The sequence below is a fragment of the Embiotoca jacksoni genome, unplaced genomic scaffold, assembly GCF_022577435.1.
Source record: "Embiotoca jacksoni isolate LCO1_2020_lvr unplaced genomic scaffold, fEmbJac1.0.p SCAF_6, whole genome shotgun sequence".
NCBI classification, from domain to species: domain Eukaryota; kingdom Metazoa; phylum Chordata; class Actinopteri; family Embiotocidae; genus Embiotoca; species Embiotoca jacksoni.
In genome coordinates this window covers 19,727,287-19,749,465 of record NW_027185414.1, presented here as the reverse complement: position 1 = coordinate 19,749,465, position 22,179 = coordinate 19,727,287, and the positions used below count along the sequence as shown (strand labels likewise).

The window sequence follows — 22,179 nt, the reverse complement described above, 5'->3', positions numbered from 1 at the left end:
AAACACAACATTAGAGTTTTTGTGAAGAACTCTTCATATGCAATATGTTCTTGTATGCTGTGACCCTCAGGGACAGTGTGGCTAGAATGATAACTCTATTTACCAAGCAGGTTCAGACATAGCTCTGAAGAAGGCAATGTCTATCTTATGCCAAAGAATCTGATTCCAACTGCCAGTTGTTTTTCTTTTTCTTGTTGTTTTTCTCCATTATTTTTTCCTTTCACTTTGGCGAGCTGCTGTTGCCAGAAACTTGTTCAACAGTGCCGACTCCAGACCCAATACCAAATGCCAAAGCCAAGGCTGGCAGAGCAGTCGAGGTTGGCAGTCGCAGCCCTGCACCAGCATCTATAGCTGACATGAGATTGCCAGTCACTGTAGCACTCCTGTAGATGTTAGAGTGCAAGAGCAGAACCACTGTGCTCCATCCAGGCCAAAATGCTGCTGTGGGCGCACTGTGTAGACAAACCAAGGCCTTTCTTGGCTGACACATGATACAAACCAGTCCCTTTTCCCTTTACTCTGGTCTGGGCACCCTTCACTCCTCACCATTTGCCACAGATTGTCTGAAATTGTACAGTGCTGGGCTCATCCAAACAAAGGGCCATGTCCAGTTGAAATTAATGAGCAGTATTATGGACTGCGTGTTAGTCTAGTAGTGTGTGCTGTATCTTACCCTCTGGCATATTTTGGTTATCTAAAATACCAACACTAGTTAAAGCGAAACAGAAACTAGCTCACATAGGGCAGTGCTGTATGGGTTGTTTATGTCAGGGAGGCTTGATTATGTCCAATGTTATGTTCACTGGTCGTGAATGTTCTGTTATTGCCAGGCACTATATGTCAAGAACGTGCTTCTAGCTGGACCATAATTTCAGGCCAACGAGTCATATTTGAAGTGTGACAAATTATCCAAGTGTGCAATGATTTGGATGTTACAGTTATATGCGTTACCTTTTCTATGTTTACAATAATACACACAATACTATTTGTAAGAAGGCCCACAACCTTGCTGTTATTTTTGACTCTGAGTTGTCCTTTGATAGTTTCCAAGGTGGTGCAATGTTGTTTTGCCCAATCAGGACATTTAACCAAGATTGGGCCATTCCTCTCATCTGAACACTTAGCCTGAGTAGTTTTGTAGGAAAGAATGTGCAAAAGCTGCTTTGTCCAGACAATAATAACCTATCCACATAAACTCAAAGCTGTGGCAGCTGCCCTTAAAAAAAACTCAATTAATAAACAACTTTTTACAGTTGTATTTCATTTAAATCAGTTTGCTTTCAATTTGGCATTCCGATTATTTTTCTGTTCATTGCTATCACAGAGAACAATTATAGTACATCCACTTGGTAAATCAAAAAAGGACTTCGATATGCTTTATTTGCACTGGGTACTCTGTGTCCCTATGTGAATTTGAATAAGTCTTGCATGTTTAGTTTATAAATCACTCAGCCTGACAGCTTGGAGTTCCTCCCCTTGTGATTGTGTGTTGAGTAATATTTCGCTGCAAACTTTTTATTTTCATTTTAGAAAAGTAGTTAAGAAAAAAGAAAATCAGCCAAATTTTGTCAGAAAGGCTTATACAAACATGCCTCGAGCTTGAAATTTCTTTCGATACGCTCAATTTAAGATAAAGCTAAAGGCAAACTCTGTGACATATCTAAGAAGTTACGTTTCTGGCAATGTGCACACAAATACATACATACACACACACTGTTCGGATGAAATGAATATGTGTGAGAGATTTGGCTTTGTGCTGCCAACCCTGGACAGGATTTACTCATTCACTCTCACGCACTCTCTCACTCTGTCGCTCACACTGTCTGTCTCTCAGCCTATTTATTAACTAAAGAGCTTTCTCTTTGTTTGTCAGGGAGGATTGTCCTCAATGGAGATTTTCTGTGTAATCATCTGATTATCCATCAATTCCCTAAAAAGCCCCAGAGAGACTGTGTGTTCACATTATGCTGAAGGGCACAGCAATGAGACAGCGAAGGAAGGGGGAGGGTTTTGTGGGGGAAATGATCAAAATGGATTTTAGCGTCTTAACCTACTACAGGTATCTACAGCATTTAGTTTGGTTTTCAGCCTTCCTTGCTTGTCATTCCTAAAATGGGAGATTATCCCAGTTTCCTTCTCGTCTCCCTCTGCCTTATTCACCTGCCACAGACTAGGCTTCTCCCTGTGCCATAGTATGCAGCCTGGTTTCGTCATCACTGTGTTCTGGCAGTGTGAGAGAGCAGGAAGCATTAGCTTGCATGCATTTGCATAGAATCCTATAGAGATTGAAATTCAGATTGAATAGGTGTTTTTTTTCCACCACCTCTAGCTGCGCCTGCCTTGTGTATGACAAATCTGTTGCATTAACTCCCAGGGTAGGCCGGGAGCAGGAATGTTTGTGAAGCGACAAATTACACATCAGAGCTTTATTTAACATTCCCTACATGGCTACAAGCGATGAACTATTAAGACATCAAATAGAAGAACAGCTAGAGATGCAACTCTGCATGCAAAAATGCTATAAGCAACGGAGAAGCGTAAGAAAAAGAGAGAGAAAGAAAAATCTATTTGAGGTGTCGGAGCTAGTATGAGAATCTGTATGTTCTTGTACTTGTACTGATAGTGTAGGCAAAGTAATGGGCTCCGTGCCATGCATTTGTGTTACAGCAGTGTTCACATAGTTGGGTTCACATTTTATATAGTTTATTATCGGGATGGGCGTTTCAGGCAGATATACGCTTCGAAAATCGCTGGGAAATAATGGGCTATTAATGGACTATTCCCGCACTGTGTCAACTAATCGCACAGCCCCACACAGGTTTCCCCAGCAAAGCTCTGGAGCCTGGTAGTAACGTGTTCTTCTTTTCCTTATGTTGATTTATGGCGGCTGGCAGATAGTGTTTTGGTGCTTTACTGCCACCTTCTGGACGGGGTAACGCATTACAACCAATTGCTGGTAAAAACAGCGGAAATAAGGAAGAGCGATCACGGTCTGATATATTTTTATGATCGATTACTAATTTATTCCTTATACTTAAACTGCTTGTTTGAAATTGCAGATATGTGCTCTTGTAGAATCCACTGTGGGCTGGTTCCCTGTAGACAAGGTGAGCACCTTGTCTAAATGTCCACGGTGTGCTGCTCTGTAATCTTCCTCGAGTTGTGTTGAACCCAACACATCCCTATTTTTCATCTAGAGAAAGGCTTGATTACTTGCTTCTGAAAGTATCAGTGAAGTGCGGCAGATTGTATTCAATAGAGAAAGGGGGCTGACTTTTCTTATTGCACCATTTGTCTTCAAAGTGTCCAAGGGAACACAGTGGTGGGTCTGCATTCATTGTTCTCAGGCATGTAATTTTCTCTCCTTAGCTTTTCCATCTCAGCCCAATTGACCCTATTTCTTGCCTTGCACTGGCCCACCTCTGCTACACACTGGACCATCGTCCTGATGATAAGTGCCACATCCTGTTGAGTGAAGTGGCGGGAGACATTAGTCCGGGTCTGAATAGGGAGTAGACATCGACACACAGACAGCCACCTTGCCCAGAAAATGGAAAACAGCAGTCCGAACAGGCTCTGATTAAATAGATGGTGATTGAAGTTTCACTCCCGACAGGAGGATAACGATAGCTTTTTCCCAGCGGTGCAGATTCAGCATTGTCTCGATTCTGCTCCCCGAGTTTATTCTTTTGTTTGTGGCAGAGTAAACCCCTTTCTGCTGTTATTTTCTTGTTGATTTGACCTGTACATTTGTACATCTAAATTTGACCTCCAACTACACATCTCCACACGTTTTTCTTCTCTCCCAGCGAAGAGGTCAGTTAAGCCCACACATCTCATTACTGCTCACTTGTCAGTTCCTGCTTTCTTTCACCACTAAAACGTGAGCCTTGGAGCTAACTATAGAGTTGCATTGAAGAAGTTGTGAACACAAGGTAGACGCGATTACTATTCTTTAAATAGACATCAGTGAAGACGAGGCTGGCTTTCGAGAGTCCTCATTTTTGTGAAAGTTAAAGCAAAAGCCTGTGTGCTCACTGCACACCTGCCATGAGAGCTGTGATACCAGACGCAGCCGAATGGAAAAAGGCAGGCAAATTGTGCACATCAAAGCACCAATCAGTGACTACACTGCTAGAGCTGGGATACCACTCTTCACTGTCCAGTCCTTTTCAACAGTCTTTGTTCTCTCACCACATCCTCCACAACAGCACCTCTCACAAGCTGAATCACTGTTTCAAACCCATTTCACAGCTGCTCGCTTTACTAATATTCCACTGCCATGTTTACCTCATCCATTACTATCCATGTGACATGTCTATGATCTCACTCCACAAGTTTGTGAACATGTGGGTGTGAGTATAAATATGTGTTATGATTTTTCGAGTTGGGGATGTCTGAAAGCACCTCTTGTCTACATTGTATGAAGCAGTTTTCTGTCTCGGCCTGTCTGAGTTGCATCTGATTGATGTGTAACATTGGACTGTTTTTGCTCCCATATATTCCTAAGGCAGGAGATCTGACTGGGTTTCGTTTTACCTCGCCTCCTGAGGCACACAAAACGTTTCATGTTCTTGTGAGTTGGAGTCAAACGGAGTACTACACATGAAGGCACACACTGCAGGTTGTGATAGATTGATATGCTCCTTTTTGCTTGTTTTCTGTGTGCTTTCTGTATTTCTGTGTGTGTCACAGTGAGTCTGGAGCTCGCCGCCTGTGATGAATTGCCACAGCAGCGGAGACAAATTTGGACGTCGAAGAGAGTTGGTTTTTGCTCAGAAATTTTAGCTGCCTCTCCGCTCCGTGTAATGATGAAGAACTAGGCACATATCAGCCAGAGGAGGAGTGCAACTGTTGCAAAATAGAAGCACAGCAAATGCACACATAGGAGCAGGCAGACAGGGAAGTCGGCCACTATGTGTACACTATGTTTGCGAGTGAGTTTTTGTGTGTGTTTGCAACTTAGTGTATGGCTTTTGCACAAACACAGCCTGCTACCATGGAGATCCTCTGCCCTCAGTACAGAAGGTCGAGTGCAGAGGAGGTTTGATGTAAAGGGAACGTGTTCTGCCGAGCCGATTAACAGTTTTTGAAGGTTTTCTGTATGCATGAAAAATCATGGTACATTGCGATTGGTCATGGTTAATGTCTCATGAAAGAGTCGGATAGAAAGAGTTCAGGAGAAAAACATGTAGGTATTTCAGATGTGGCTCACCTAAGAGGCTAATCAGTGACTGCAGTCTCAGCCCTCATTGATAGTTTTTACTGCAGTAATTTCACATAAAAAACAGTGTCCTCACTCATATATGTACTCAAGTGAAGGGCTTTGATTATGTTTGAGTACAGGAATGGACACTTCTCATATTTTTGTTTTCATCAAGATCAATTAATTTAATATTTAATAACAGTCACAATGGTCCGTTTGAATATATCACAAACATTGACTTGAAGTCAATACTTGTCTTATAACTAAATCATATATTTTATTAAGAGCAATAGCTTTATCAGTTGTAGTTGTAATAAAGAGATTTCAATTGGGTTACAATCTTTTATGCTGGCCAGTCTCAAAGCAGCAGACTAAATCAATCACAGTGTGATGGGAAGATATACTTCTTATAATATACTTGTGCCATTTGTTTTATCTTTAAAAAAACGTGTATTTATTTTTATACCTTATGAGAGACATCCTTACTTTACTATACAGCAACAAATAGCGGCCTGTGGACCAGCTCCTGCCCTCCACCAAATTTATTTGACCTTTTAAAGATACCTAAAATGACCCGTTTCCCAAACTACATTGTCACTCCACTAAAGATACACTACTTATTATTACACTCTAATATGGCAATATGGACAGCAAATAAACACTCTTTTTTTTTCAATGCAGAGGTTATTTAATTTTTTTAGTTTAGTTCATACCATGGCCTGACAGGTGACCCCATAAAATATTAGAAAGTAAGAATGCATAGAAGAATAGAAAGAGGTCCTTTGTCTAAAATCCATCTATTATCATGATCTGATATTATTATATAGAAATGTTTTTTAAGATAACAGCCTAAATCCCCCAGAACAGTTACATGCATAGGGCTGTTCAAACACCTCTGTGACATTGCAATAAAAAGTGAGGAAATATTTACTGCAGAGTTGTTGTATCAGATTGGATTAGCTAATAAACTTAAAAGTCAGTGCGTATGAGTATAAAAATAATTATATTTGGGAGGCTGCATATTTTCACCTTGGGACTCTGTCAAAGGCAACCATTTGGGACTACAGTGTATGCTCCCTTGTAACACTCTGGTCTTTTTTTTCCCCCTGTTTCCTTAGTTTACATAGTGATGTTCTGCACTGTTATGTTGCGCCTGGTCACCAAAATTACAAAAATGGAATTGCCATACCAATTTGCACTTTGATTTATGTGCTTCTCAAAAAGAGCTCCACGTGTTATTATAGAATGTGAAGGCCTTTGGCCCCATAAAGGTTCTGGTACCATCGCAAGGACCTCGGCCTAGTCATTTTCTTTGGTGTGTGTTATTGTTCCACGGGGAATTTTTCAGACAAAATGAAGGAGTGAGAAAAACACACACAACCTTAAACAGAGCAATGGCCTCCTACCTACAACTTGGCCAAGCTATGAAGCCGATAAAGTTTTACCAACTTTTCTAGCACGTCATACCCTGATGAATGAGACGTGTACCTACAAAGTTACAGTATTCAGTGTTAAATTGCATTTAAATATTTATGCAATATATATTAAAGTAGCTGTGTGTAGGATTTAGTGGCATCTAGTTGTGAGTTTGCAGGATGCAAACAACTGAACACCCTGTACACACCTCATTTAAGCGGTTAAGATAATTTATGGAACCTGCCAAAGACGTGAAAGGATCTTTATATCTTTATAGAACCAGTGTTTAGTTTGTCCCTTCTGGGCTATTGTAGAAACATGGCGGTGAAACATGGTCCATGGAAGAGTAGATATTATTGGCTTATTCTAAGGTAGTGGAAACTATTTTTGGTTTCAGGTGATTATATGCTAATGAAAACATAATTAGAATAGATAATTAGATTGTGTGTCATAACCAAATTTAATAAAAATTGAAAATGTAAAAAAAATAAGGCTATTACACCCTAGTGTTTTAGTTTAATAAAACATCTTGACTTTTTGTCTTTTAGAAATCATTTCATTATATAATTTGCATTCATTACATACAATTAGAACATAATTAAATCTATATGAAATTTAATCTTTGGTCTTTTTTGTTTAATAGAAGGGCCATTAGAACAGAAGGCAGGAGGAAAAAAGTGAGCACAATAATATGTCTGACTTTCAAATTAATGACCAGTGCAGTTGTGCCGCACAGAGGGCTTTCTCTTCTTGCTGAAATGTGGTCACACATGTCAGACGTGCACCGGCATGTGGCATGACTGTACTTTCGAAGCATACTCATGGAGAGAAAGTTTGATTTTACTTAACTTTTTAAAAAGTAATATGCTAATATAATGTATGTTAATTTGCTTCAACATTACATTTCAGTATTTTGCACTCATTTATTTATATTTGTTCTTAGGCATCTTGTTCCATAGCACTTTCTTAAAACTGCTATGAAGTGTTCAAACTAAAAAAAGTAAAATAGGCAACATGTGAATATAATCTGGCAGTTGAACGTAAACAAGGTGCAGGTGTCAGTAGACGGAATGTACAGAAGTTAGCCAAGTTGAAACACCTTTATTTACATTTGCAAGGAAAAAAATTAAGAATTTATGGGAAACGCAGAAACAGTGTTGAAAGAAAACACCCACACATTCACATTTGCATGACAACCACAGTGTAAACTTTGTATTGACAGTTAGTGTTGTCCCTGAACGTTCCCATACAGAGTACCTGCTGGCTGTTTTTCTTTTCATCCACCGGAGGCTCTTTTCACTGCATATCATAGTCCAGGTCTATCATTTTGCCTCTGGTGTCAGGGCTGGTATTTCTGCTCTGCCAACACAAGGCATGGTTTTAAATGTCATATCTGCAAAGTTTTTTCCCTTTTCTTCGGCATATCTGAATTCTGCCAGTTTCTTTGCTTCTACAAAGCAAAGATTTGATATGTTGTAGTCGAAAGCATTAAATACTATGAAACACGTGGGCAGGTATCCATTCCAGCTTGACAGTGAACTGAACAACCCTTTATATGTGACTCCATTGCTTGCTAATATCCTTCAATGATTTTTGAGCATAATAAGGTTGCAAACATCCATGCTGTGTTCCAAATGACATACTTTCCTTAGTACACTAACAAATACTGCTCTTACATGTCAGGACTCCTACTTGTGTAGTACTAGAATAACAACAGTGTAGTGTTGTCTCAAATCGCACATTGCTGTTCTGCACTGACCAGAAATAACCGCAGCATTTGAATGCATCACCTGCCAACATATCTGCTGGCTCTAATTATTTTACCTAGAATTGAACCCGTTTTCCTGCCCATTGTTTAACACGCACAATAAACATACCGACGGCGTCTGTCCAGCAGCAGTATGGTCGTACTGGGTGAGAAAGCTTCAGCTTCCTGACACCTTAATATGAGAATTCCTTACTTTCTCTACGTAGGCAAGATGGTGAATGTTTAGGTTGAAAAGTGTCCAGCGATTCACACTTATTCTTTGTAACATTTTGAGGTTATCGTCCAGCGAGTTGTAGTGAAATACATGTTTCTGTACTTGACAGTGTGACTCACGCTCTCAAAACAGTGAGTGTTGATACATAACTATGCCATTTGGAACACAGCACAAGTTACACATTTGCATGGTAAATTGTCCTACCGACTGATGTGTCATTTGAATTGCTTGGAACTATTTAAATCATATATTGGACATGTGACTTTACTGTGACTTAAGGCTATACTGAAGACAGTCCATGTGATGAAGTGTGTTCTCCAAATTGTTGCCATTAGACTGGCAAAAGTCAACTGGAAAAGAAACTTTATTTGATTTTGTTTCTATGCCGCACCTCTTTTTTTTGTTGTTGTCTTTTTTCTAACATCCCTTTTTCTTTTTTTCAGAGAATGATGAGACAGGTGTGATGGATAGTTTGCTGGAGGCCCTACAGTCAGGAGCTGCATTCAGAGACCGCAGGAAGAGAGCACCAAGACCCAGAGGTGAGTCTCATCTCCCACACTTATAAGCAAACAAAGACACGCACCTCAATTCAATTCAATTCAATTTTATTTATATAGCGCCGAATCACAACAGAGGTTATTTCATGACACTTAACACATTAAAGTCCTTACAGTTGAACTTTACAACATTATAGAGAAAAGGACAGCATAGAGATATGAGAGAAGAACTGTTGGTTTGTAGATGACAAGCGCAGGGCAGAGACATGCAGCTCCATGGCGGGACATCTGCAAAACCCAGTTCTCACATTGTCATGCAAATCTGTTCAAATGAGGTTCCTATTCCAATCAGGTGTTTAAAAAAATCATAATTAATTCTGGTCCTAACCTGCCAGTTCGATGCAATTTTTTCTTGTTTTCTTTTTAAAAGTTGAGCGATTTTAATGCCTCCTCAGATTCCTGTGCTTTGGCTTCATACACTGTCATTCTCAGTCACTTGCAAAATACACTGATTTGTTGTTTGTAGACATGCTTGCAGCACAATGCCAGAGTCATCCACCTGACAAAATGACTACAACTGTTTGATGTTTGGATGTCAGTTTTTTTTTCTGGCAGCCATGAATCCAAATCCAGGAATTGGAAAAATTGAAAGAACAGACGCATATTGTAAATCTAAGATGGGATTTGTACTTGTTTTGAATGAATTTCCAATTAAACATACGGGACAAAAGACAGCTGAGCCCTCAAACACTGTATTTGATGTTAATGAACTTTACTCCGCAGCCAATTTTCTGTTGATGAACGCCTCTTCATCATCTCTTTGATGACTCTTAGTGCTGTATGCGTCGGCATTATTTGTCTACTGCCCTCCTTACAGATAACCAGCAGCCGACGATCAGCCCCAGCTCCTTCCGCCAGGTTCTCAGGCCTGTTAACTATGGTAAAACTAAAACAACCCACACAGCTAAAGCCTCGAGCATGCTCAGCTCTCTCTTCTATCTGCTGTTGGAAATCAGCCTTCAACAACTCTTGCATGTATTGCACTGCAAATTCTCCTTGACAGTTCATATGACCTGCCTTTTTTGTGTGTGTTCAATGACCTTTTCAGTTGTCCCTTTGTCTTTTTGTGACCTAGTGTGTGCCTTCTGAAAGTGTGAAAGGCTATGGGTAAAAGAGTTTGAGGCAGTGCTGTGTGCGGGTTGATATTCTCAAAGTAGTATGTGGGCTGTTGTGGTGGTTCAGTTTGATTGGCTTCCTAAATTGTTCAGTAACTGCAGCATTTCACGTTCAACCCTGTGCTTTTGAATGTGGCTTGGATTTTTCAGATTCTTAAATCTTAGGGAGAATAATTTTTTTCGTTTTTGAATTTGTCACGGCTGACCTCTGAATTGTATGTGTTTGAAGAGCGATGACACATGCATGAAGATCAAACATACAGACTAAATGCGGTGGCACAAATTGTATATAAGCCACTTGAGGCTTAGAGTACTTCAGGTGCTCAGTGTTCCTCATCATCATTTAGAAACCTCATATTCATGTTTTTATGTAAAAAGGCTAACCATATGACTTCAAGGTAGCGGAGATTGGATGGGATGCTAATTATGCCAAATTAAATCATTCTATATTATTCATAGTTGTGAACAGATATTGTGTTTTAGCTGCTGTTAAAATAAACAACAGTCTTCTTTTGTCAAAGGTTTTCCACAATCATTACTGAGGCACTTAAAAAATTACACTGTAACCCTATTACCTCTTATTACGTGTAATTGGAATCCCAGTGGGCTGGGTGCAGGCGCACATGAATAAAATTATTCATGCTCAATCCACCCACATCATTGATGGCAATGATAAAGGGCCTTGCACTGTTGTTCTGCTATGGCTTATCTGAAATTAGATTGGAAAGGGACGAGGGGGAGGGAGATATATAGGGTGGGAGGAAAGAGACAGATAGATGTGGTTGTAACATAAGAGATGGAGCGAAATGGTGTGAGGAAGAAAGATAGAGGCAGTCGGTGAGGGTGAAACTAAGGAATAATGTGGGAGCAAAAAAAAAAAAGACTTTGTTTGTGTGTGTGTGTGTGTGTGCGTGCGAGTGAGTGAGTGAGTGAGTGAGTGAGTGTGTGAGTGAGTGTGTGAGTGAGAATGCGTGTAAGAGGGAGTCAGTAACTATAAGAGGGAACAAGCCAGAGCTATGTTGTATTAAAAGGGGATTAGAGTGAAAAGAAGAACTACAGTTTATACTGGAAATGAGGTGGTGCTCAGTGTCCATGTTGTGGAGATACCCTATGGGGTGTTGTACAGGTAAGAAGAGTTGTGGAAGGTTGCTGACCGAGCCGCCCCCTGCTGGCAGCATCAGACATGGCGTGTTGACTAATAAAGCTCAAGGCTTTAGCCTGTCACTGCAGGCATCATACTCACTGCCAGCCTCCCAGAGCAAACACAGCTAATTACTTTTCTCTGCCCAGCCCCAGCACCAGCTCAGCCCTCTCAGTGCCCATTCATCTTAATTTCCCCCTCTCCGCCATCTGCCTCCTAAATAACACTCCTCCTCATTTCCCTACCATCCCATATCCCTGCTGTCTTCTTCTATACTCTCATGGCCAAGCAATGGCCCTCTCCATACATAATTGCCTGTTATTGGTATGGAGTCTCTCCACCGCTCCTGCCTCACCCCTTCTCTACCACTTCCCTTCCCTTCCCTCCTTTAATCCTCCAGAGATCCGGGCCTTAATTGCCCTGGGTTTAGTCGCTGGAGTGAGTGGAACCCACAGGATGTTCTCTGTTTTGTTGGGAGGTGATGAAGTTTAGTCGGCGGCACAAGCACTTAAACAACTGCTTTTACTTTCACAAATACTTTTAAATATCCTTTAATAATTGATCTCAGGGGTGTTGCTACACTCCAGCGGAGCAGCGAAGAGAATTAAAACAGAAACATCTGCGCCAGGAGATATTGTTATGAGTGGTGAAGGGGAGAGACTTGAATGGTCACTCTGAGCATTCGTGGTACCATCAAGTTTTTGCACCAGAGGAGTCTCAAGTGCATCGCTGTGTTGTTGGTGCCAGATAAATCAGATGGCCGATATCAGAGTGCTCCATATCAGACTGTGATGAGACTGTAGAGTAGTTTGAATAAAGCTTTAGTGCTTTGTTGTCGTGATGAGAATGATTGCCGCACAATAAAAAATGAGATTAGGAGACGCCTTGCAGTCTACTCCACCGTTTGTCGCACACAATTTTTTTTTCTTTCCCCTTCCTTCCTCTACTCTCGGGTTTGAATTCAGGTCCTGGCAGGAGTTCCCTGCATTTTTCTCTGCTTCCTCTGTCTCTCGTCTTCTCTCCCGGCCTACCTCTAAATTGGCTCAGCACACTTTAACATGAGCCAGCAGCTAAGGTGTTTAGCTTGGTCTGCAGTCTCCCTCGGCACGCGTACACACACATGCACACAAAAGTACACAGACACACCCGCAGACTTGAGGGGATGAAGGTAAGCAGGCTTTGCGGCGGCTGTGGCCTGGGTTAGGATAAGGCTGTGGGGCTCTGGGGCTCCTCAACACTCTAAATTGGATTGGGCTCCACAGAATGATGGATCGATGGTGGTTAGCCACACAGGTGTAAGATACTTATTGAATCTATAAAGCAGCCATAGCTTTTTAACTGTGTCCTTCTGAAAACATCTCTCTAGGCACTGTCTGGTCATTTCAGCCTTCTTTGTGAGCTCTTGTAGCCTTGCTGATTTACAGGCTGGTGTGTGCATGTACATGTTGTGACAAATCAAAGAACTACATGTTTGTTTTTAGTTTTTTTATGTATTGTGGTAAACAGAGAAAAAGCCACCAATTGCTTAACACAGCACGGGGGTGCATTAAGACTGTATGTGCATGCTATAGTGTCCTTGTCCTGGATCTATCTATTACAGAGAGTGTGGGGAGCAATGGGATCCATGAAGAAGTAAATGTCTGTCTTTAGGAGCAATTACTTCAGATGTCTTTAGTGACACTTGACCTAACAATTATCATATGTGATGTATCTCTGAACTAGAGCTTGAAATTGATGTAAAGGTCACTTCGCAAAGTCAGGAGTTATTTTTCCTTACTTTCAGTTGAAAGCATGAACGTCTTCACCCTAAAAGCAAGCCTCTAGTTCCTGGAGATTTTGTGTGCTCTGTGTTTGCAGAGTCAACTTTGTGACCCTCTTTGCTGAATTTATATTTTTATATACAATGTTGGAGCCTCGGTTTCATGCCGGATGCTACTCAGCGCAGATTTTAAATGGCTTGGGTGTGGGTGCAAAAAGTGGTAGAAAATGAATAATAGGCTTAATTTGAGACTCAGCCCACGGTCTCTTTCAGAGGTCGTGCAATCATTAAGACGAAACTGGGAAGAGTGTGAAGTTGAAATGAAAGTCAAAAAAGTGGGATAGAAAAACAAAAAAAAACAAGTTGGTATCCTTCCAACTGTGTGCGCTCACATGTGAGACGTTCATGAAAAACTAGCAGTGAGAGTCAGTCACTGAGGCTTCCTGAGGCTGGGATACTCTAGTGGAATCGGCTCTTGGATGCTTGCCTGTTTTATTGGACCTCTTATAGACTGTGATATTTGAATATCACTGCGGGCTAACTGTAACCTGCAGATTGCGTGTATGCTTTTTCCATTTGTCTTTCACATATCTTTCTCTTCATATCAGTGTCAATTACGGGAGAAAAGCTTCCCATCCCTCCAAAGTTCCTCACTCTACTCTTTACTTTTTGACTTTGTTTTGTCTTCACTTTATCTCCTCCCTTGCCTTCCTGCTTTCCCCCAGACATGACATAAGCAGAATAAGAAGGGGTTATTAAATCATTTCAGTGAGCTCGAGACAAAAAGAAGAGTATAGACTCTCTCCTGCTGAGATGTGTGCATGTGCACACTATTTCAGTTGATGCAACATGTCATTGTTTTCAAAGTGTAACTGCAGAAGTTGCTGATTTATCTGCATTTGGTCATAATATATCATCCACACATCACATACAGCCTGCACGCTTTTCATTAAAGTGACAGATTGTTGCCAACGAGCTTCTGTTCCCGAACAGAATGTTCACTCTCCCACATTCACACGTACATACTCATGCGTATGTGTGTATGCATGAAAATAACATGAAAATTGCATGAATGCATGAAAATCGTCAGCGTTAACCCTGCGTTTTAATCATGTGAATGCAGAAGGGTAACGGGTCATTCTGGGTCGGGACATTGGCTGTGTCTAAGGCTCGGACAGCTGTACCGGTCTCTGTATTCATGTCCACAGTCAACCTGGCCACTTGGAGTCTCAGTGTCTGTCTTATCGCTACACTTGATAGGTGGTTTCGATGTTTAACTGTTCATGTAGACAAAGGTAGATCCAGATGGGAAAATGTACCTTGACCTGCCTTTGTCTGTCTGTCTGAAGTGCTGCACTTGGTGTGTGTGTGTGTGTGTGTGTGTGTGTGTGTGTGTGTGTGTGTGTGTGTGTGTGTGTGTGTGTGTGTGTGTGTGTGTGTGTGTGCGTGCGTGTGCGTGCATGTTTAAGCCTGTGCACACATGCATTGAACAGATGGAGCAAGAGGGCACCTTAACAAAGTGGCTGGTGTAATTAGGTCTAGCCTGTGCAGTGAGACTTGTGGAATAGTAATTGAGGGTTGTAGAGAGCAATGAGGGAAAGATTTTTTTTTTTCAACCCCTTTTTTTTAAGTTTTGCTGAGAACAGTGCTTTCTTTTGCTGCAGTGCTTTACTGCATGCCTACACAGGTACATTCACTCCCCCATGGAAGCTGCCCATTACAGTAGTGTGAACCGGTGGCGACACCGTATCTCTTCTTGAGCTGCTAATTGTCCCATATTGATGGTCTCCTAGTCTGGAGAGTGAGACAGCAACTTGTATGCCAGGGGTCTCTAACCTTTTTGTCTACTGAGATCTACTTTGACAAAATGAAAGTGTCCGAGAGCTTCTCATGTTTAGTAGCATTTATTAACATAGTTGAGCTCCACCCAAACCAGCGGAATAAGCTTCTTTTTTGTGGACAATAACAATTTGATACTCTTCAGACACATTTTGTATCGCAACAGCTTATGTTCAACGGCATGTGCATGATTTGTTCTGTATGCATTTCTTTATGTTTCTTTGATGTGGGGGAATGGTTATTTTCTGTATCTACAATTACACAAATGTGCTGAAAATGCCTCCGGCAGTGAACGCAACTCTTGTGTGGCCACACTGGTTTAAATAAAGTACTCTAATATCAGATTTAACAAAGAAAATCCAGTATTTCCCCTTCAACTGGGACTCCCTGCCCCTCCTAAAGTCAAAACCTTGTATATGGCTGGACCCTGTGTGAATCTGGGGGGCTTTCCATTAGAAATGTCACAGCATTCAGCCAAACTGACAAACTTGGATCTCTGATACACTCGGCGACAGACACTCGCTTCATAGCTCTCGCCCCGCTGTTGAGGTCTGGCCGAAAAGTATTTATGTTGTTTACTGAATTTATGAGCAGCCCTTTCTTTCCAGCTCAGTGTGAGAGTCTCTGCTGTGTTTTGCAGGCGCATTGCAGGTCGCAGTTCCTGTCCTCTGATCTGTGTGCGTTAGTCACCGCGCTGGTGACACAGGTGAAGGGAGCGAGGGCCGATTGTCCACTTTTTAATCGGTACTGTAGCGTCGTTCTCTTGGACCGGTTGAAAAATATAGAAATAAAAAAGTCTTACATGGATTGGCAAATATACCCGGGCGGCCGTCCACATACCTGGGCGGGCCCGTCTAAGTAAGTCTACGTGTGGAAAGCGCTGCATATTGTTCGAACCTTCTGCGATCTACTGAGAACCGGGTGGAGATCTACGGGTTGGAGATCTACGGGTTTGTTATAGACAAACTCCTTTAGGGAGGAAGCTGCAGCTAGTGTCTATCTTATAAAAATTGGATGGTGTCTATTTGCAAAGACACCATGTGCCCCATATGAATAACATAAAGCAGGGTTAGGGTTCTTTGGTGGCATGTCACGCTATGTGATCATGATGCTGTTTACTTCTTGCGTTGCCTTGAAGGCAAAGACAGAGGTAATGAAAAATGGCTTTTAATGGCTCCCACTTATGTTGCTGTTATGGAGTTTTGCCTCCTGAATTCAGAGGCGCTTTTCAACAGAATGTTGAATTTTGACGCACACGCATATCAATTTGTGCTGAAACTAATAATCACTGTGTAAGCCTAAGCTTATGGGGCGAACTTGAAAGCATCTTTAGCAAATATGCCTCTATTTATTAAATCTCTGTTATCCATGCCCCGTCCAGAATGTAAGAAGATGAGAAAGAGAAATAGTGTGCCGGATATTCTCTTGACTGGTTAGAGAGGTCAGCGTAAAGGATGAGAGCAGAGTGGACATACACATGCATGCGCACACACACAGATATCAAGCTCCAGTGTCAGTCTTAATAGAAAACAGATGATAACGAACACCTCTGCACTCTGCTCCGTGTCTCTCTGCTGTACATCCCACGTTTTTTAGCCAAGTCCTAAGCCGATCAGGCTCCTCAGATATCCACGTTTAGCTGGATTATGAGGAAGCTGGGCTGTAATAAAGGCTGTGAATCGTGAAATAGAAAGTGGTGTTCAGCATGTCGAGCCAAGGACCCTAATCAGCCCATTCACACCAGCTCAGGCCCCAAACAGCAGGTGAAGCTGCTAATGTAGGATTGTTATTCAGCCGGCTTCTGAGATATTTTTCTTTTTTCATGCGAACTGTCTCATCTTCTGACTATCTTTGTACACACCCTATGTGCAGGGGACAGAAACAGAGAAGCCAGGTCACAGAACTTGAAAGATTTGTCAGAGATTTGATTCAAACACATGGCAGAATTTTTCTATGACTCCGTTTACTGTGCTTTTATCCCTTTCAAATATCTACTGTCTTCTTTCTTTTCCCCTTTGTCTCTCCCTCACCTAATCCCTCTCTCTCCTGAACCTGTTTTTTCCATTGATTGAGACTGGGCTCTTACAAGGTGCTCTAGTTAATAACGCAGTGAGAAATGAAGCCATTTTCACCATGGCTTTGTGCTAATTAAATTTTACAGCAGCCTTATCACCACAGCCACACATATTCCTGGTCCTCCCACATTCACTAATGCCAGCAGCCATAACACATTGCCGTCAGGGAGAGAAAGAACTCGAGAGATGATTATATGAACTTATGTTGTTATGGGAGGGAAATGAGCGCTATCTTTCCTTCATATCTATGCCCTCTACAAAGAGAGGTGCTTGAGTTCTGTCTCTGTGATCATACCTTTGGTAAAGTAGCGTTAGAAGTCCTACACAAATACCTTTTCCCACGAAGCTCACAGTTCTGCCTCCATTGTGCCAAATATTTGTGAAATTCCTTTATTTGTTTGACTTTTCTGCAGGCTAGCTCTCTGGTTTTGTGCTTTAGGGTAACATTCGTAGGCGGTCCAGACTGTGGACTTTGGCCTACCCGCATCTCTGTTTGCGTGTGTTGTGATTGTTGCCACTATGGCAAAAAGAAAACATGAGAATTTTGGTAGGAGCAATGAAAGAGGATAATCTATGATTTCTACTCACCTCCCACTAATAACCAATCTGTAAACAGTCCCTTATCCAGGTATCATTCTCTGGTGCGCCGTACTTACACAGAAGGAGGAAGAGATGCCAAAGCTCTTGTTGTAGATGATTCCCAGGCCCACTTTAGTCTGTGGTGATAAAATGATCACATTCTTCCAAAACGGCCTCCTCTCTCTGGCAGTCATCTCTGCTGCCACTCCACCTGCTATGTGTCTCCTCCCTGATCCAGAAGCTCTAAGTGCAGCGACAGGAGTTTCCATGCCGACAGAGCGGGAAGGCCAGCCCTCAGGCAGCGAGATCTGTTTGATGCTGGATTCTCCTCAGAGTGGGATTTGGGCTTTGCTGATCTGCCGTAATAACACCCTTTTAAGTCCATACACTCACGCATTCACACATTTGACTGTATATAGCAGCATGCATTCACTTGAGCGCGCGCACACACACACACACACACACACACACACACACACACCCTTGTCGACACTCAGCCTTGAGGCACAGGGCCATGCATGTGTCTCTGGCCTGTGGGCTAAAGAGCTTCATTAGTCTGGCACTAGCTTTGATTAGCATCCTCAGGGGTAGAAATTAGCAAACAAGCTCAAGTGATCCTGTGAATAAATACCCTCTCTGGGACATCCTGCAGATTTATGAACACTTCACAAGCACGTGAATTTTTTCCTGCCATTCAGGGGTGACAGTTTTACCTTAAAGCAGGTTTTACTGAAGTCTTTTTAGTGAGAATACGTTCCAAGCGGTTAAGAGAGAGTAGCGGCATTGGGGTGTTAAAAGGATGGGTACACCAAGACCATCCTGTAATGAAGCATGCACATCAATAACACTAACGCACACCTGTAAGTTAATTCATATACTGTGTGTGTAGTTGTTTTGTAATTGCTTGTGCGTTACATTTCTCCAGCCCATGCATCTGGTTCTGAGTAGGTTAATTCACTGCCACAGAAAAGGCATTAATGTGCAGAGATGTCATTTGTGCATGTGCATTGTCCGAAACTGTTTTTCATTCAGGTGAAATTCCTGGAGCTGCTGCCTGCTCTGTAATAACCATACTTGACATTTCTCTCTCCTCCAGCCTGTGGAGACTAGCAGATGCTTTCCATTCCAGTTGAACCCATTAAGGCCTTCTCTTCTCTCCTGCATCCACTGGCCTGTCCTTTGGCAGGGCCCTTCTGAATGTCAAAACTCGCTGTTTAGCATCACAATAAAGCAGATACGGGGCAGAGGAGTAAAGGAAAGGAAATGCCCGCTGGCTGGCAAAGGGCACGGACAAAAATATTATTTTAAAGAGACTGCCATTGCCCGCTCAGTGCTGTATAGCCAGGCTATTTTCTTCACCTTCTGTTTTTCTTGTTGTTGTTTTTTTAGAGACATCAAGTCACTATTGTAAATCTGCCCTAATGGTCAGAGTGTTGTCTTTTTTTTCAACCTCTGATATAATTTGTTAGAAACAGTTGTTTTCTTCATATTAATAGTAAATCAATTATGACATCTGTTGCTAGAAACAGACTCTCAGTTTAGCCTTGTTACAGGACATCTGATTTTTAAAAAGGGAGAAGAATTGAATATTCTCGAAGACCCAAAGTTGGCTGTCTTTGCGTGCTCCTTTGTTTTCATTGTTTGGATAATAGTTGGATCTTTCTGTTGTGCTAAACCTGCTGACTGATACGACAAACAGGGAATAGGAAAGTAATCTCACTCATTTTTATTCAGTTTGATCAAAACTGTGTTGTCTCTGTGGAGTGAATAATATGTTACCTGGATTATCTGTCTCTAAGCTTCACAGAAGTTCATTTCCATTCAGTGTTACTAACGAAGTAAAAATTGTATGGGACTGTAAAACATATTTTAGAAACAGGCCATACTAATTACTCTTAATTAGTCACATTAGAGCCCAGTGGGAATAAGGGTTCAAATTTAACGACAACAAATTCAACAGAAAATTTGATTGACAGACTACAATGAATAATTTAGAGTAGTAAATGTAAATTTAAAGTAAATGATAATTGATGACTTGAAATCTAAATGCAAGTTTTGATTAAACAGAAAATATAATCATCATGCGCAGTAGACTTGATGATTATTTTGGTTTTCGGGCCGTGGCGTCTGTGGCTTGTCTTGATTTGTGTACAAACCTGATTATTTTCCTTTACGGGGAGTTAATTAGCCTGGCTAGTTTGAATGGCAATTACAATGTCAACCAAGAAGGGAAGGAAACTGTCTAAATGTGTTTCTTAGATACTTCTGTGTTTGTCCACACAGGCTGGCACACACATACATACTCACACTCACACACACAGATTCTATTCAGCATCTCGAGCTAAATAGAATTATTTGTAACATCTGTTACGATATAACGTCACAGTTGCAAGCTAAAATAATAGAAAACTGCTTATTTGCCTCTTCAGTCTAAAATGTTCTGGTAGTGGCAAAAACACAGAGCGGAGATGTCGGGAAGGGTATGACTGTATTAGTTTTACTGCTTCATGTACCTCATTATTTTCACTTTTAGTTTGTTTGTAATGGCCATGTGTGACATTGTAACACACAAACAGAAGGGAGCTTCTAAATGCTGCTAGAAAAAAAAAAGTCATTTAGTTGTCTTTTTAAGCACAAATAAAAACATGGATTTGTGACTGTTAACTCTTTTTTTTATATCCTTTGCTCACTTTTAATGGTAAGCTACTTAAGTCCTCCTATTTATAATGTATTATCATTGCATGAACATTTAATACATGGTTCATAGCAGCCTATAATATAGTTGTAAGCAGTTTAAGCAGATATATGTACCAAACCTCCTCCTGTGGACACCCAGAAGTACCGTCTTTGTGGAGCTTATTGTGATGCACTGGGTAGAAGTACAACATAAATGACAATGTGGTAAAACACAGCTGTAATGTTGTAAAATTTGATGCCATAGGAGAAGTTATAATTAATAACAGATTATATACACACATATTCACACATTATGCCCTTATATGTGTGTACAAATAGTTTGTGGGTGCTATAAAATATTTGTAGAAATGCTAAATGGATGTATTTAAAGTGCTTCAATCTGAAGCGAATATATTAGATATAGTTCTTGTTGGGAATATACCTGCCACCAATTATTTACACGGTATGTTCTTTGTGGACAACAGTTTAGGACACTTTTGTTTCTTAAGTTTGAAAGCAAAACTTCTCAAAGTTCATTATTTAGGTGCTTAGATGGCTTGTAGAGGAACATTGTCTTCTGATAAAGTGACAGTTCTGTAGCATGTTCACTCATCCATTAGGTTTCCATAAAATTGGAAACTGTGGTGTCTGTGGGCTTTCTGGCTATACACAATGTTGTTAGACACTTTTCAAGAGTACAGCTTGTCTCTTATTTTCCTCCTGATTGCCTCATATGCAGTTTCTTTTTCTCACCCTAATAGTGGACTTGGAGTTTTGGAGTCAGATTTATACTAAAACAACCTCAAAACTCTTTTAACATGTAAGCTATATTTTTACAAGTTAACAAGCTTAGTGTGGGAATTTCTGCATGATATTTAATTTTCTTTTTTTAAGCAGTATGGCTTTTAATATTGAAACATAATTTTACTTGCTATATAATTTATATACGTTTTTCTTTTTTTCTTTTTCTTTTTCTGTTTATCCAAATTTATTTCAATGATATCCAACACCTAATTGTAATTTTAAAAAGGTGGTGACAATGTGCGCAATATATCTCTTGCAGCAGCATTAAAACTCTTTTCATGGACTCACAAAGAGCAGACCACAGTATGTGTGTCTACTTACATACTTGCATTACTTGTATTGTGTTGTTGTAAATAGCCAGCTTTGCTACTTAATACCATTGTTAAAATATTTTCAGAACTATTAATTTCAGGATTGCAGTTGTAAGTCTCAAAAACATAAAGTCTGTGGGAGTAAGCCTTGGCTTTTCAGCTCTGTCCATAGACTCGACCATGGGAAGCTTTAGGAGGATAGAACCAGAACTCTTATTTACCCAACTAGCACCCACACAGACACACACTTGAAGTGGCCCTTGGATAACATATGTCCTTACTGTTCTTGTGTTGCTTGACAAAGTGTAAGACTGACCAGCGTGCAAGAGCTCCGGAGTGCGAGAGGGTTAATGAACAAAGCTTTTCCACCTATAGGAAGGCTTTAGAGAGACGAGGCTGACTGCTTGTAAATCATCCATCAGCCTATGCAGCGAGATGAGCCCGAGCTCTGACAATGGAAGGTGTTTGGGCTACAGCAGAGGGGACATGATTTATCAGGGAGGTGAGTGATTATGCGAAACTTCTGTACGTGAGAGACGGGCAGAGCTAAAAGATGATCTCATATCGTTTCATGAAACATGCAAAGGATAGTCCATGGGTGCTAGTGAAAAATAGCCACATGACGACACGGTAGATAAATGAACTCTGGGTGTGCTTAAGTTTGAATCCAGAACACTGTGAAGGGCTCAACTGCATAAGAGACGGTTTCCTCTTAAATA

At 41.1% G+C, this 22,179-nt stretch overlaps 1 protein-coding gene across 1 annotated transcript in view; it reads left to right on the top strand.

Annotated features, from left to right (window-relative positions):
* LOC138213419 (protein diaphanous homolog 3-like) overlaps nucleotides 1-22,179 on the top strand; it is a 154,665-nt gene that overhangs the window by 93,864 nt on the left and 38,622 nt on the right. Inside the window, exons 25-26 of the mRNA XM_069174499.1 lie at nucleotides 9,048-9,143; nucleotides 9,979-10,041. Coding sequence (XP_069030600.1) covers nucleotides 9,048-9,143; nucleotides 9,979-10,041 — 159 coding nt within the window. The remainder of the gene's footprint in view (nucleotides 1-9,047; nucleotides 9,144-9,978; nucleotides 10,042-22,179) is intronic.